This window comes from Prionailurus bengalensis, chromosome C1, assembly GCF_016509475.1.
Source record: "Prionailurus bengalensis isolate Pbe53 chromosome C1, Fcat_Pben_1.1_paternal_pri, whole genome shotgun sequence".
Classification (NCBI taxonomy): Eukaryota; Metazoa; Chordata; class Mammalia; order Carnivora; family Felidae; genus Prionailurus; species Prionailurus bengalensis.
The window spans coordinates 112682999-112697429 of record NC_057345.1 but is presented as its reverse complement, the minus strand read 5'-3'; the positions used below and the strand labels follow the sequence as shown (position 1 = coordinate 112697429).

At 50.0% G+C, this 14431-nt stretch overlaps 1 protein-coding gene across 1 annotated transcript in view; it reads left to right on the top strand.

Annotated features, from left to right (window-relative positions):
* The first annotated feature begins 1522 nt into the window (after positions 1–1522).
* The window catches only part of GYPC (glycophorin C (Gerbich blood group)), a 42723-nt gene continuing 29814 nt past the window's right edge, over positions 1523–14431 (top strand). The window contains exon 1 of the mRNA XM_043576516.1: positions 1523–1934. Coding sequence (XP_043432451.1) covers positions 1898–1934 — 37 coding nt within the window. The 5' untranslated portion in view covers positions 1523–1897. The remainder of the gene's footprint in view (positions 1935–14431) is intronic.

Sequence of the window (14431 nt, the reverse complement as noted above, 5' to 3'; positions counted from 1 at the left end):
AGACAGAGCATGAGTGGGGGAGGGGAAGAGAGAGTGGGAGACACAGAATCCAAAGCAGGCTCCAGGCTCTGAGCTGTCAGCACAGAGCCTGATGCGGGGCTCGCACTCACAGAAGGGGAGATCATGACCTGAGCCAAAGTCAGACACATAACCAACTGAGCCCCCCAGGTGCCCCATTTTGGTGCTTTTAACCTGTCCTACTTTGGGAAATGACATAAGCAAATGTCTTATGATTATATCTAAAGGCCAGCTGGCTGTCAGTGAGGGTCTAAAAGTCTCCCCACAGGTGTTCTCACAAGTGAGATGCAATGACCTGGGGACTTGTTCTTTGGTTACCTAGTGGCTTTTTTGGCCTCCTTTGGGCTCCCCAGCTGCATTTCAGATCATTGAAGTTCTTTAAATTATGAACTCTGAATACAGGGGATTCTATCATCTAACAAGGACTTATATGCTAAATTGTTGCTAGTTTCTAGTAAATCCCTTTTCTGTCCCACTGTTATTTATAGACATTGCTTCTGCAACTTTGAAATGCAAGTGCTCCTGTCTGCATTTTCTAGGCGAAGAAATGGAGACTCCAAAGTTTCCACACCTGGCCCAAAGCATTCCGTTGAATAGTTCCCTTCACATCAACATGTATATGTAGCATGGGAGTCTCACTAAGGATTTACAAGCAGTGTGAGTTTCTTCATCATCTAACTAATGAGAATTATGAACATTTGCCCACTGTGTCAAACAGGCCGTCCTCATAATAATGCCTGGAGTTGGTCCAGCCCACATAGAGCTGGGCAAGGAGTCTGCTCTGCACACCTCCAGGGGGCAGCGTTACATTGTGTTCAACCTGGTTGGTACTCCCAAGGGCATATACATCGTGCAGACATCTGAAATGGTGCCCCGGGACTGCAGCAGAGCATCCTTACCTGGGAGAAGGGGAGAAGGTGTCACAGCTGGTGCATTGGAGGACCATCAAGTAAACAACATGAAAAGCCCCACAGGAAGGGCCATCAGACATGAGGACAGGATGTGTCTTGGATCTGAGATTTAAAACCAGGCTGACATGGTCTCAAACTCCCTTGCCCTTCTCCCTGGTGGGGAGAGGGGAGAGATCAAATTTTGCATATAACATAGCATTCCTTCTCCATGAGGTAGGCAGACTCCATTTAACTAACCAGAGTGTCAAAATCCATCTCAAAGTTTTTAACTGTCCAAGTAAAGTGAATTCTTTACAAACTCAACTATGTCTGGAAGCCTCAGACAAAAGTGATCCAAATAAATCATACGACCTTTGTCCAAGCAATCCCTTTTTCTAAGAATCTTTTCCAAACATCAGCCCACGGATGGGGACAGCGCCCTTGAGGAGGGCCAGCCAGGCAGGGACTTCCCAGGCCAACGGTGCCCCTCAGCCCTGAGTGGCCACGCAGCCATCCAGCGGCCAAGCAGCCTGCCAAGATTCAAACACAGGTCTGTCCCTATTTGGTCACTGGCCCTAACAGTGCCCTGTAGGCCATCCTGTCACATCTGGGAGTTTTTCAGTCCTCACCCAGGGGAATTCTCCACCACAACCTCTGAGTCTGATAGCTGCAGATGGAAACAGAAACACAGAAAATGTGATTCTTGCGCAGGAAAGTTGGAACAGAGAAGAGTTCAGACGTGGGCGGGTGTGTGTGTGTTTAAAAAAAAAAAAAAAGGGTGGAAACCCCACCAGCCAAGTCTGCAGAAAAAAAAATAAATGCAGTCTGCCTATCTGGGGCCGGAGCCCCTCCCCTCGGGCCGCCGGAGACCGTGACACAGGTGCCGCTTCCTCCCGGCTGCTGAGGGTCAGAAGCAGGCCCGCGCGCCCCTCGCCACCGCTCGGCTTCTCCGTGCCCCTGGCCCGACCCGCGCCCCGCACCCGCTGGCGATGAGCAGTCTCAACAGCACGTTGCCGCCCGACCAAGGTGAGTGCCCGCCGCCGCCCCGCGGGGTTGCGCCCCAAGCCCCCGGGTCCTGCCGCTCCGTTCGCGCCTCTGTGCGGTGGCAGCGCGTATCCGCCTCGGAAACTTGCCCCAGGCCGGGAAGTAAGGAACCCCTGCGCGGAGGGAGGGGACAACGCCCGCCTTGTGGCTCGGCCGCCCCGAGACGTGGGGGCGGATTCCGAGTAAACTTCAGGAAACTCAGCTGGTGCCCTGACTCCTCTCTGGGGCGGCGGGAGGGACGTGCACGCGGCGGGGGCATCTCTGGCCTTGACCCCCAGAGCGTTGTAATTCCTCTTTCTTGTTAAGAAGGCACATGCTTTCCTGCTGACGGGAAAGAGAAATCGGATACCCCGAGCTTCTCTGTAAGGGTGTTGGGGGACCTGGCCTGGCCTCCCCCACCCCTCCTCTGCCAATGGGCTTTTGCAGTAACAACATAAACAACAACAAAAACTTAAAATTTTCTTCTTAAAAAAGCGAACGTTTATCCCTCTTATCCCCAACTCTGCCCAGGTCTGCTCATTAGAAACTGTCAGAGGGGAGACATTCTGAGTCATCCTGTTAAATAATTAACGTGATAATAGGGGTACTGGGGACACCAGCTCCTTTACAAGTTTTTAACATCCAGGTGGTTCTGTGGCCTCACCAGCGGAACTGGAGCATAGTCTACTGTGGCTAGGTTTGTGGTTGTGCACTATGTGCCTGTGTGTGTGTGGCCACTGGCATGCTTGTTTGGGGGTGCGTGGGGACAGGAGTCCTGGGGGGAGGGCCCCTCCGCCTGCATTGGCATCAGGCGTGCCACTGATTAGCCAGGGGCCTGAGGCAAGCCAGCCTCTGTCTTAGCTCCAGCACCGTCCTCATCATCAGTGAAATGGGAACATAGGATATTCTTCTTTGGGTCCTGGGAAGGAAGCTCTGTGTAAAGGTCCCAGCATGGAGATGGACTGCTAAGGGCCCCATAAATGTCAGTCATCTTCATTTTTCATTTTACAGGAGACTGGATCTGGGAGCTCATGTTGGCTCCTGTTTTCGTGTGTAAACACACGTGAGTGTGAGAGTCAGACACGTGTGTGTGTGTGTGTGTGTGTGTGTGTGTGTGTGTGTTGGGGCCAGGGGTGAAGGGCAAAGCCACTGAGGAAGTGCAGGCAGGCTGCCACTCCCCCTTCTGGAGAGGCTGGCTCCCTCCCCAGGAGCCTGCCCCGCCCCCTCCCTTAAGCAGTTCACTAGGCTTCAAGTTTCAGACCAAGACCAATGGCTGCAAACACTTCCCTTCTGGAGCTCAGAGGGATGCAGCCATCACTTGCATGCCATTCTAGATTACCCTTAGGACTCCATTTATGGCAGGCTCTTTGCTGTGAGAGAACTGTGGGGCCCTCTCTCTTGCTGCTAACTCAGGCAGGATGTGTCTATATCCTGTGTCAGTTTACATCACTGCTTCTCAGAACCAGAGGTTAGGAGAGGACCGCTTGGGCTCCGCCAGGCCTGTCCCTTACCCTCTGGTCTCAGCCAACTCCCATAAGCCAGAGTGCCACAGTTACTGCGTAGGAGTCATGTGCAGAAATCCATTGCCTTGCCCTTGGATGGAAGGGGTGATTGCTCAGTGAGGAGATGGTCAGGTTTGTGGACTTTATTCAGAATTCACTGCCTCCGGCAGAAGCGAAAAGGGTTGCATTAAGTGCCAAGTGAAATTCCATCTCAGACATTGCCCAACGGCTCCAGATATATCCATGGCGGGAGGAGTCACAAGGCATTGGCACAATCAGCAGCTGGACCTTTCCAAGGGTGTCTAGGGTTGGGCAATTATTCCTGGGTATTTGGGCAACAGAGGGGTGTGGGGTAAGAGGCATTCTGTGTTTGCAATGGAAACACGTGAGCCCATCGATAACGAGGAGGAAGAGGCAGTGCAGGGAGGTTGGCACCCCAGATCAGTTTCTCTCTTTGCATGGCAGATATTCATATATCAAATGGCCTTCTGCAGCCCCAACCAAAACACCTTCCAGAGACTGTGTGGCCACAGTGAGCCCAGTAAGCTCAAGCTAAGAACAAATTTGAACAATAAATCAAGAGTAAATAATAGGAAAGAGAAAGATACCATCCCACCTCCAGAGCAATTTATCAATTTATGGGAATCCTTCTAAAGTGTTATGTGTATACACAGCTACTTTCTGTTTTACAAAATAAAACTCACTTTATATATTCTCCTTCATCTTGCTTTTTTCTCATAAGAATATATGTTGAAGATTGTACTTCATCGTCAAATATAGACTAACTCATTCTTCTCAGGGCATTGTATGAATATATAAATAAATTGGTTATTTTATTTAACCAGTCCCTACACCAATGGGCATTTAGGTTATAGACAGTCTTTATTTGATTAAAAAAAAACAGACACAGTGCAGCCATGACAAACCTTGTAAGCAGGCCTTATGTATTTACACGAATAGGTACAAATACATGTGTTTGTATAAATTTCGAGCAAATGCCCTCACACACAAATTTGATTTCTGGGACAAAGAGTGTGAACATTCAAAATGTTGTAGATACTAAAAAAAAAAATGCCCTCTAAAAAGTCACATGAATTTCTAATACCCACCAGTAGCCCATGAAAGTCATTATCCCCCCCCCCATTCACCCTGTGTGGTTTACCTCTTAGCCAATCTAGTAAGTGAAACAGGTTGCCATTTTTGAACGTGCCTCTGTAATTCTAAGTGAGGTTCTGCATGTTTTCATATCTCCATACTGGATTTGATCCCACCTCCAATACCTGTGGGCTTTGAGGAGGTACACAGTATAGCAGAGCCTCAGTTTTCTCATCTGTGAATGGGAATAATAACAGTGGCTTCGCAGGGGTCACGTGATGAACGAGAGAATAAGGGTTTGGCATCATGCCCACGAATGGTGGTGACTGTGGCTGCTGTTGTGAACAGAATTTATCACAGTAGACCTGACCTGCGAGTGCTGGTAATCTCCAAAGTCTCCTTTACAGACAGTTGCTGTTTTGGCTTCTGATAACATAACAAGGATATCAGTACCCACGTGCTGAGCCTTGTGGTAGGGCCTTGTGTGGGTCACCTTTCCATAGCCTGATCTCATGGGCATTTTCTTACCTGTTTTGCAGATGAAACACTGCAGGCTTGGGGGACAATGTATCCCAGGCCTCCCAGGCACTGAGGAGGGCTCAGCCAGGCTATGGACACAGGCTTTCAGACCCGAGAGCCAGCAGGGGCCAGCCTGAGGGGTGTGTGCAGGCAGGGCACTGTGGGGGCTGTGGCTGGGAAGTCACTACTGTAGCTTTGCACACAGAGGAACTGCATGTGGCACGGGCGCTGAGAACCTGCCAACCAGGCCACAGTTCCTCGGCCGAGCCTGTGTTCTGACCACAGTCTATGACCTCAGTCTACCACTGCCTACTGTAGTTCCCTGTTCTGCAGTTGGGCCCGACCCACACCAGGCCAGCCGCTGCCCTTCACCCTGCCTTCCACAGCCTGCTGAGGCTGTCCCCTGGAGCCTTTTCCTGTGGACTCTCCTGATGCCCAGACTGCCCTGCCTCTGTAGCTTCATTTCCAGGGCTCTCTGGGTATCCCCACCACACAGGTACCCATGCCCGTGCACACGCACATTCATATCCACATACACACACACAGCCTGCCTGCCTCACTCCTGTTCATCCCATAAAGCCAAGTTTATGACCCCCAACCTCCCTGGGCCTTCCCTGAACACTAGAAGACCACCCACCGTGGCCCTGGGGACATTGTAGCCACCCCCCAAATTCCTGGATCTGTCTGTTTCCTGGAAATTCTGACCTCCTAAGGGGCTCCATGACCTTACCCACTCCCTCCTTGAGGCCTGGTCCAGAGAGGTGAATGCTCCCAGATCTGCATCCATTCCACATGCTGAAATTGCCTTTTAAAAATCATAGGGGCTCCTGGGTGGCTCAATCAGTTATGTGACAGACTTTGGCTCAGGTTATGATCTCACCTTCTGTGAGTTCAAGCCCCGTGTGGGGCTCTGTGCTGACGGCTCTGAGCCTGGAGCCTGCTTCTGATTCTCTGTCTCCCTCTCTCTCTGCCCCTCCCCCACTCATGTTCTGTCTCTCTCAAAAATGAATAAACATTTAAAAAAAAAATCATTCACTCAATAGCTCCTAGTCCAGCACTTGGCATATACATGGAGGTCAGTGACTAATAAGTTCAAATGGACAGAAAGTCAAAACGAAACAAACTCTAAGAACAGGGCTGCTGGGCCCTGGCACTCACCGCCTGGCTCTTTCTCACTCCTGCACTGATTCTCACCTCCTGTTCTCCCCCAACACCCCAACACCTTGCCTAGGGTTTTCTCCACATCTCTCTATCATCTGAACTTCCGAGGCAGTGCTGGCTCCTGCCTTTAGTTAGTATGCATTTTCACTCTTGCACATTCTTCCAGAACAAATAGCGTGCAAAAGTGTAGCCAATGGCAGATGCTGACAAGAGCGGTTTTCCTCTTGTGCCAGCAGGCGCCGAGCCCAGGACACTGGATTCCATCACAGGTCAGGCGGGCGTGGCAGGCTCTTTGCATGACTCCCTCAGAGAGCCTGCGAGGTTGTCACCACTGCACACACAGCCCCTGTGGCCCTAGCCACAGTGGCCCAGCTGCCCAGCACAGCGGTCTGAGCCCTTCCTCCTGGCCGGGCATCTTTACCCCTCTTGTTGGTAACTCTGACACTGGGCGGTTGCTGGAGGCTCAGTGTGGACCACTCTGAGAAGTAGAAACTCCAGGGGGACCCGGTCAGAGGGAGCCCCCACAATTACCTCCCAGAGCGCGACCTGGTTCCCACAGGAAAGAGAGGAAACTTCCCTCAAGCTTCCAGCCAGGGAAGGGAAAGGTTCACATTTTGATATCGACCAGAGCACCTGTTGTTAACAAGGCCTCCCTCAGCAGAAGCTACCGCTGACTCTTGAACACCAGGGCTTTGAACTGCGTGGGACCACTGTTACGTGGATTTTTTTCGATAAATACAGTACACGCTGTAAATGCATTTTCTCCTATTTATGATTCTCTTAATAACCTTTTCCTTGCTCTAACTTACTTTGTTGTGAGGAAACACTACATAAGCCATATAACATAACAAAATCTGTGTCAATGGACTGTTGAGGTTATTGGTAAGGCCTCTGGTGAACAGCTAAGTTTTGGGGGGAGTCAAAAGTTACATATGGATTTTCACCTGTGTGCAGGGTCAGCACCTCTCACCCCCTACATTGTTCAAAGGTCAGCTAACCCCCCAGAGGTATCATTAGAACCTATCTGACCTGGAGGAAGGGACATAACCAACACCAGCCCACCGCACCCATCCTGTCCCACCTGAAGGGTGAAAAAAGAATGAGAAACACTTGTGAAGTTCACGGTCCAGAGACACAGGCTCCTACTCACGGAACCGTGGGCCACTTCCTCTGCCCCACCCCACCACGCTGTCACTGCGGTTCCTTCTACCCAATACATCATGCCTGACTGTCAACAAAATTACAAGACCCACTAAAAGGAAAATAATACAAATTGAAGAGACAGAGCAAGCCTCAGAACCAGACGTGGCAGGGATGTTGGAACCTGACCCTGTCACTTGCAGAGCCCGTGTCCCCTTCACCTGCACACAAGGCATGTTTTTAAGAGGGGCACAAGCATACAGCCGCCCAGCTGACCCCAGGCCGAGCCCTGCCATTTCTCCCCCTTGGAAAAATTTTCTCCTGGAATGGAGAAGCTTTGCGTTTTAGCCGTGGGCACATATATTCTCACCAGAGTCTAAGAGTGAAGGACATTACGGTTTGCTAATGCCTGCCTGCCTTTTGTGTTGGGCCCCAGTCTGTGATTTCTGCATTCACCAGGCAGCATGGCCCACTGGCTATGACATGGTACTTGCTCCTGAGAGGCTCACCAGACGCCAGAACCTTGCACGCCACCTTCAGCGAGCGGAGGCTTCGCGTTCAGGTCCCCCTTCTGAGCTTTTGAAAACCGTTTAACTAAATTCACTTTGTACCAATTTGCTGGTGATGAAGAGGTCAGACTGAAGAGGTCAGAGGTTTGAATCCGAACCCGTTCTGACCTGCCTGTGGCCTTGAACGTGTCGCTGGGCTCCCTGCGTCCCAGTTCTTCCTCAAGGACAGTGCTGGCTTTGTCCTATACAGTCTCACAGGACCCCCACCCTCAGAGGGCCCCACACTCTCAATGCTCTGCAGTCACTTCCTTGAAATTCTTCGCTTTTGTAAAGGGGCTCCTGTTTTCAATTCGCACTGGGCCCCACAAATTCTATAGCCAGTCTTGAGCCACTAAATGGGGATAATAATAATTTCTACCTCAGGCGTTTGTTCTGAGGATTAAATGCATTAGCCTAGATAAAATTCCTCCAGTAGCACCTGGTGCTTGTTAATCACTGCCACTTACTGAGTGCTTGAGTGTGTTGTAAATGAATGCTGGCTCACTCCCCCTGCCCCGCTCCCTCCACGTTCTTCAGTCTCTGTCCATGTTTGCCCAATTGCTGTTGAAAATAGTACCTGAGGCCAAGATGGCAGAGTCTGCCCAGGTCTGTAGGGCCTGGTCGAGGACCTCTCCAATAGCTCTGGCAATCCGCTCCCTCCTGAGCTGTGAGTGCATCAGAGGGGGTGCAGTAGGGGGAAGGTAGCCCAGAGAGGGTGTGCAGGCCACTGTGACCTCAACACCAGCTGTGGCCTCAGCAATGGGTTTCCTTACATGGTGCCTGGTGGACCCTCCTTGTTCCATTAGCCTCATCTGAACACCAGCCCCTGAACAGTAGGGGCTCAGCTGTCCTGTTCTCCATGGGGAAGAGTAGACTCCTAAAAACACTGAATGAATGAATGAATGAATGAATGAATGAATGAATGAAAAGGTCTAGCCAATGCAAGCCAAGCCTGATGTACACAGAGTGCAGTGGGTCCCCGTAGTCACCTCCCCACCCCCACCCCTTAAAGTGGCTCCTCTTGGTTGAGCCCACCAGCTTGTCCCAGCCCTGCACTCCTTACGCACCCTAACCTGTGTTACCCCCCTACCCATCTCACCCACCACCTCTCAGTGCCTTCTCTCCTGGCTCCCTTCTCTTTTTCTTCAGTGCTGCCATTTGTGTGGGTTCACAGCCAGGACTCCGCCAGGTGCTCCTTAATGCCCGGGCTCCCCTCTCTCCTGGGAGGGCTCCCCTTGTCCAGCCTACAGCCCACCCCTGAACTCCTGCAGGGGACCTGAGCCTTGCTTCCTCTGAGACTGGCTTGTCATTTGAATTGCCATCCTTCCACTTCTACCAAAATTCTCATTTTAGTGAATTAATTTCAGCTATGGCTGACAATCCTGAGTGATCTTTTTTTTTTTTAATTTCACAATCTCTTTTTTTTTTTTCCTCTTGTTACAAATTCTAAATTATCCTGACTCACCGTCCTCTTATGGTGATGGTCTCCCTGACTCAAAGGACAGAAAGTAGACTTCACTTCCCGTATGCTATCTCATTTTGCCTTGTAGCCACCTTAACTAAGGGAGGTATTTTTATCTCCATCTTGCATATGATGGCACTGAAACCTAAGAGGCAACCAACGTGGCTTGCAGAGAGAGCCACAGCCAACCCCTCACTCTCAGGCTCACATACGGTGGATTCAGGCTCATGTTCAGGGAGTTTTTCTAGGAAGGCTCAGCCAGGACCAACCCACATAGCAGGCAAGTGCTTAGAACCCAGGGTGCTTTTAGAGATCCACAAAAATTTACATTTCTTTTACAATGAAAAGGAAGAAAGGGGTGCCTGGGTGGTTCAGTCAGTTAAGCATCTGACTCTTGATTTTGGCTCTGATGGTGCATGATCTCCCAGTTCATGAGTTTGAACCCTGCATCAGGCTCTGGGCTGACAGTGCTGAGCCTGCTTGGGATTCTGTCTCCCTTTCTCTCTTCCCCTCCCCTACTTGCTCTCTCTCTCTCTCTCTCTCTCTCTCTCTCAAAATAAATAAGTAAACATTTAAGAAATTTTAAAAAGAAAAGGAAAAAATGAACTTTTGAGACTAAACATTACATTTGTCTTTATACCTATGCCACTGTAAAATACAGCTTTTGGTATTTTGGGGGAGAAGGGACCCATAAACATAAAGCACCGAGGTCCAAAACGGTCACCCTGCAGCCCTGCCTGGCTCAGCACAGCTGAGGCCATGGGACCGGGTGCCGGCCTACTGCTCCCTGCACTGCCGTTCTCCCCGCCGGACTCTGCCCTGCTCCCAGCACTGTGACCCCTCTGCGCAGCTGTCCTGCCTCGAATCCTCACATGTTTTTCCCCTGGCGGTCCTGCCTAACCCAGCAGAACCCTGGGGGCTGCGCAGCGGTAGTGGCTGCTTCTGGGCCTGCCCTGTACCCCAGCCTTCAGGAGATTTAGAATCAAAAGTAAATGCTTGAGGGAACCTAGGTCTCTCTCTCTCTGTCTCTCTTTCCCACCCACCCTCATCTCTCTTTCTCTTACTCTCTTGGCTATTTAAGCCATGAAATTAGGTTGTTCTCCACTTTAAAAAGTTTTGAAAAGAATAAGTTTTCTTTGCCCTGTTTCACTATAACAGAAACAATCACGTTCGCTGGAGAACTATGTATATGACCAAGAGGAAAGGTGTAGGATGACTGTCTCTAGAGCGGAGGTGACTTGGAGATGCCTGTGCGGCAGGCAGGTGACAGCTGGAAGGCAGTTTCAGAGAGAGATCTGGGCAAAGATAAAGACGGCCTGGGGGCCCCAGTGAGGAGCTGGGGGCCGCGAAGAGCCTGCTGGGGCTGCATGGATCACCCCAGACAATGTGGGTCTTCACACAGGCACAAAGGGGCTGGCGGGGGGGGTGGGGGGGGGAGGGCGGGGGGGGGTGGAGAGCACTTGCTCCATGCTGTCTCTGTTCCCCTCCAGACCCAGCGACGATATACAGGGTACCTTGTTTCATCCTGAAGGCGTTGCACACACGTAGATGTTGTTTGTTCCAGTTTAGGAATACAGAAACTGAGTTTTAAAAAGTCGTGTCCCCAGGCCCTCGCCATGCACCACAGGCACTGTCCAGCCTTGAGCTCGGTGTGTCTCCCTCTGCCTCTTGCATCTGGCTCCCTGCCAGGGCAGGAGGGGGGCTGCCTGTGACCCCGTGCCCTTCTGCTCAGCTCTATGCAACTCCGAGGTCACTATCAGAAAAAAAAGGCCTTTTTTTTTTTTTATCCACCCACCCCAGGCCACTTGTGCTCAGCTCTAACCTCCACTGCCGGCCCACACCTGCCAGCCCAGCAGCTGCTAATGAAATGCCCGCAGTGGCACACAAGGGCCGGGCTGTGGCTGTGAGTGCCTTGCCAGCCAAGGCCAGCCCACACACAGGTCTCGCTTTCCCCCAGGGAAGCGGTGGGCAGCTGCCTCTCAGGTTCACCGCAAGGGCACTGGGAGAGAATGAAGCCCCCACCAATTCCTCACCAATTCCTGGGATGCCTCCACCACAGAACCACCCCTGGGCTGGCAGCTTTGTCTTCTGTTAAGATGCTGTTAAGATACTAGCAGCCGCAGGACCTTTCCTGCATTGTGCAGTACTTTGCCAGGCACTTTCAAATCTGTTCCCCTTCTTCATTCAAGAGAGACTGTTCTCCCTCTCTGTGAGGAAACAAAGTAAACTTCGGAGAAGTCGAGTGACTTTTAAGAGTTCCCACAGCCAGGGGTAGTAGATGGAACAAGGCTGTGACGCAGGCTGAATCTTCTGGGGGTGTGTTGTTTGTGCCACAGAAACTCATTCATCAGGTTCTGAAGGGAGGGATAGGATGCAAGGACTGTAGGGTCACCGAAAGGGAGACACTTTGACACTGACCCTACATTCTCTTGTATATCCACATGTACACACATGCACAAGCACACACACACACGCACACTCACGTACACACGTGCATAAACAGGTGCACACACATACACACACACACACACAGTCCTTACCACTTCCTTGCAGTCATCAGCAACAGACTGGTGTCACCCCCAGGTTCAAGGTGGGGAGGAGCTCTTTTGGGTTCTAGTTTGGCCTGGGGCAGCGTGGACAGGCGTTTAGTCTATGGGTCCTATGACCTCACAGAGATAGCTGGAGACAAATGTGAGAAGTGCTGTCTACAAGCATCTTTGGCCTTGAGCATGCTTTTGAAACTATTTCCTCTTCCACTAGTTTTCAGACAGCATCCCATTTCTCTGCCTTGGTCTGGTATCCCTGCAGTACATCTGACTATCAGCAGTCTGTTCTGTCTGTGATCTCTTTTGAGGTCAGTGTGATGTCCAGGTCAGATCCCCTTTACCACCACCCACCCCCCATTGTGGCAGACAGGGACACACAGGTCTGAAGAAGGCAGCAAGGTTGTTTTGGTTATTTGGGATTTGGACTCAGCATTGCCTCTCCCCATTGAACCCATCCCAAGTCTATTAACAAAGGCAACAGTCTATTAGTAAGTCCATTAATAAAGACAGCCTTCTCTCTGGTGGGTTATCTATGCAGCCCATACATGTACCAGTAGTTAAATTTAGGGCTGGTTTCCAGATTTGATCCTTACACACACCCTCTTCACCCCCAGTCTATCACATGATCTGGATCATGTCTTCAGGGATCCCTTGGGTAGCCAGTGACACAAACCATGAGCCTTCTGGTGAATCCAGTCCAGAGGACAATCTTCAGATCACCATAATCCAATCTGATGCACTTTGATTCTGATCCAATGAGCACCACCGTGCAAGGGGCCACACAGGAGACACAGGGGACCCTGTCTTCAAAGGGTCTTCAGCCTCACTGGGGAAGCAAGACCCAGGAACATCAGAGGGCAAAGGAATTCAGAACACCCTTCAGGTTCATGCAACTGTGCAAGTCCCCTCTGGAATAAAGGCCATGTATCCCTGAAATTCCAAAAGAAGTAGCTTCTCACCTGGGGTCTCCACTCCAAACACACACACACACACACACACACACACACACACACACACAATGGTGTCACAACTATAAATCTCCATTGCAGTTATTTTCAGCAGAAAGGACATTCCCCCAAAATAAAGTATCAGATAAAGTCTAGAAATACAAAAGAGATAAAAGTTTATTTGATGTCTGTTGAGGAGAAGAAGTGAGTGACCACACTCCAGGGGCCCCTTGTAATGGTTCACTCTCAAGTTATCACTGGACACCGAGGGCTTTGTGAAACCCAGTCTGCAAATTCCTCCTGCCTGGTGCCAAAGCCAGAATGGTTCACTGATGTCCAGTCACTGTTGGTTGTCAGTGATGATACCTGGGAGCTTGGATCTCAGAGGATCTTTCCATCGTGGATGCTTCCATCACATAAAGCCAGAAAATGCTCTCACTGTGGTTAAAGGTTTGCCTATGGCCAGATTGTAATGGATGCCTAGCTGTCAATCACTTTACCAATGAATTCCATGAGGACAGTTCTTACCAACTTCAGGACCACTATGCTCAGATTCCATGAAGAAAACCTGAAAAGTGGGAAGGGAAATTGGATGGAAGAGTCCATCATGAAAGCGATTTATGCACAAATTTTTACCAACCACCATATACATTCCTGGTTCTTCAAAAGAAACACGCATCTTGTCATCTGTCCTAGGGATTAAGGAGGAAACAGATAAAGTATAAGACAATATCCCTGCCCTCAAAGCATTGTTGGGTTTGTTGGGGCAGCCAGACACACATCATAATAGGAATAAAAAGCGACCCATCCTCCTAGGGGGAAATTTCTTATCACATAAATTCAGGTTGCAAACCAAATTGCCTATATCTTGTGATTATTCACTGAAATAGCTAAATAGATATCGAGATATTTAAAGAGTAACTTAAAGTAATATAGCCCTCAAATGTAAATTATGACCTAATATTAGCTAATATTTGTAGGTAATATTAAATTATGATGAATTTCTACTTAACCAGATAGAGTTTTATCTCGGGTTAAGATTTTGTGCTTGAAAAAACAAGTTGTCAATGATCAACATTGATTCTTGAGAATGTTCTAACTTTGGGGAATGACTTCGGGAAAGATACATTGCAAGGGTGTAAAAGGAAAACTGGTGCAAATGTATGCGGTCCCATGATGTGCAGGGATGATCTGACCTGTCAGAAGAGCTGAGAAAATGTTCACTGGTCATACTCACCAGTAGCCATCACCCTCACCATCACTGTGAGGTGGGTGCTGTGGGTGACACCCCCATCTTCAGGACACAAGACATTGCCGTGAGTGGTAGGGCTGTGATTTGAACGCGAGGGGTGGACCCCTGGGCTGTCTTTTAACCTATGTGCACTGCCACCATTGGTGGGTGCAGAAAATGGGGAGTTTGCAAGGAGAACAAAGTTTTCTTTCATAGGAGGAGGCAAAGAAAGTTGGTTCCAAAGGATTTTTTAATTACATTTCTGCATGTGGGTCTCTGGTAATTACCCCAGGTCATCTCCTGTTTAAGAATCATGGAGCTTCCGAAAAGACCTTTCAGAATGTGCTAT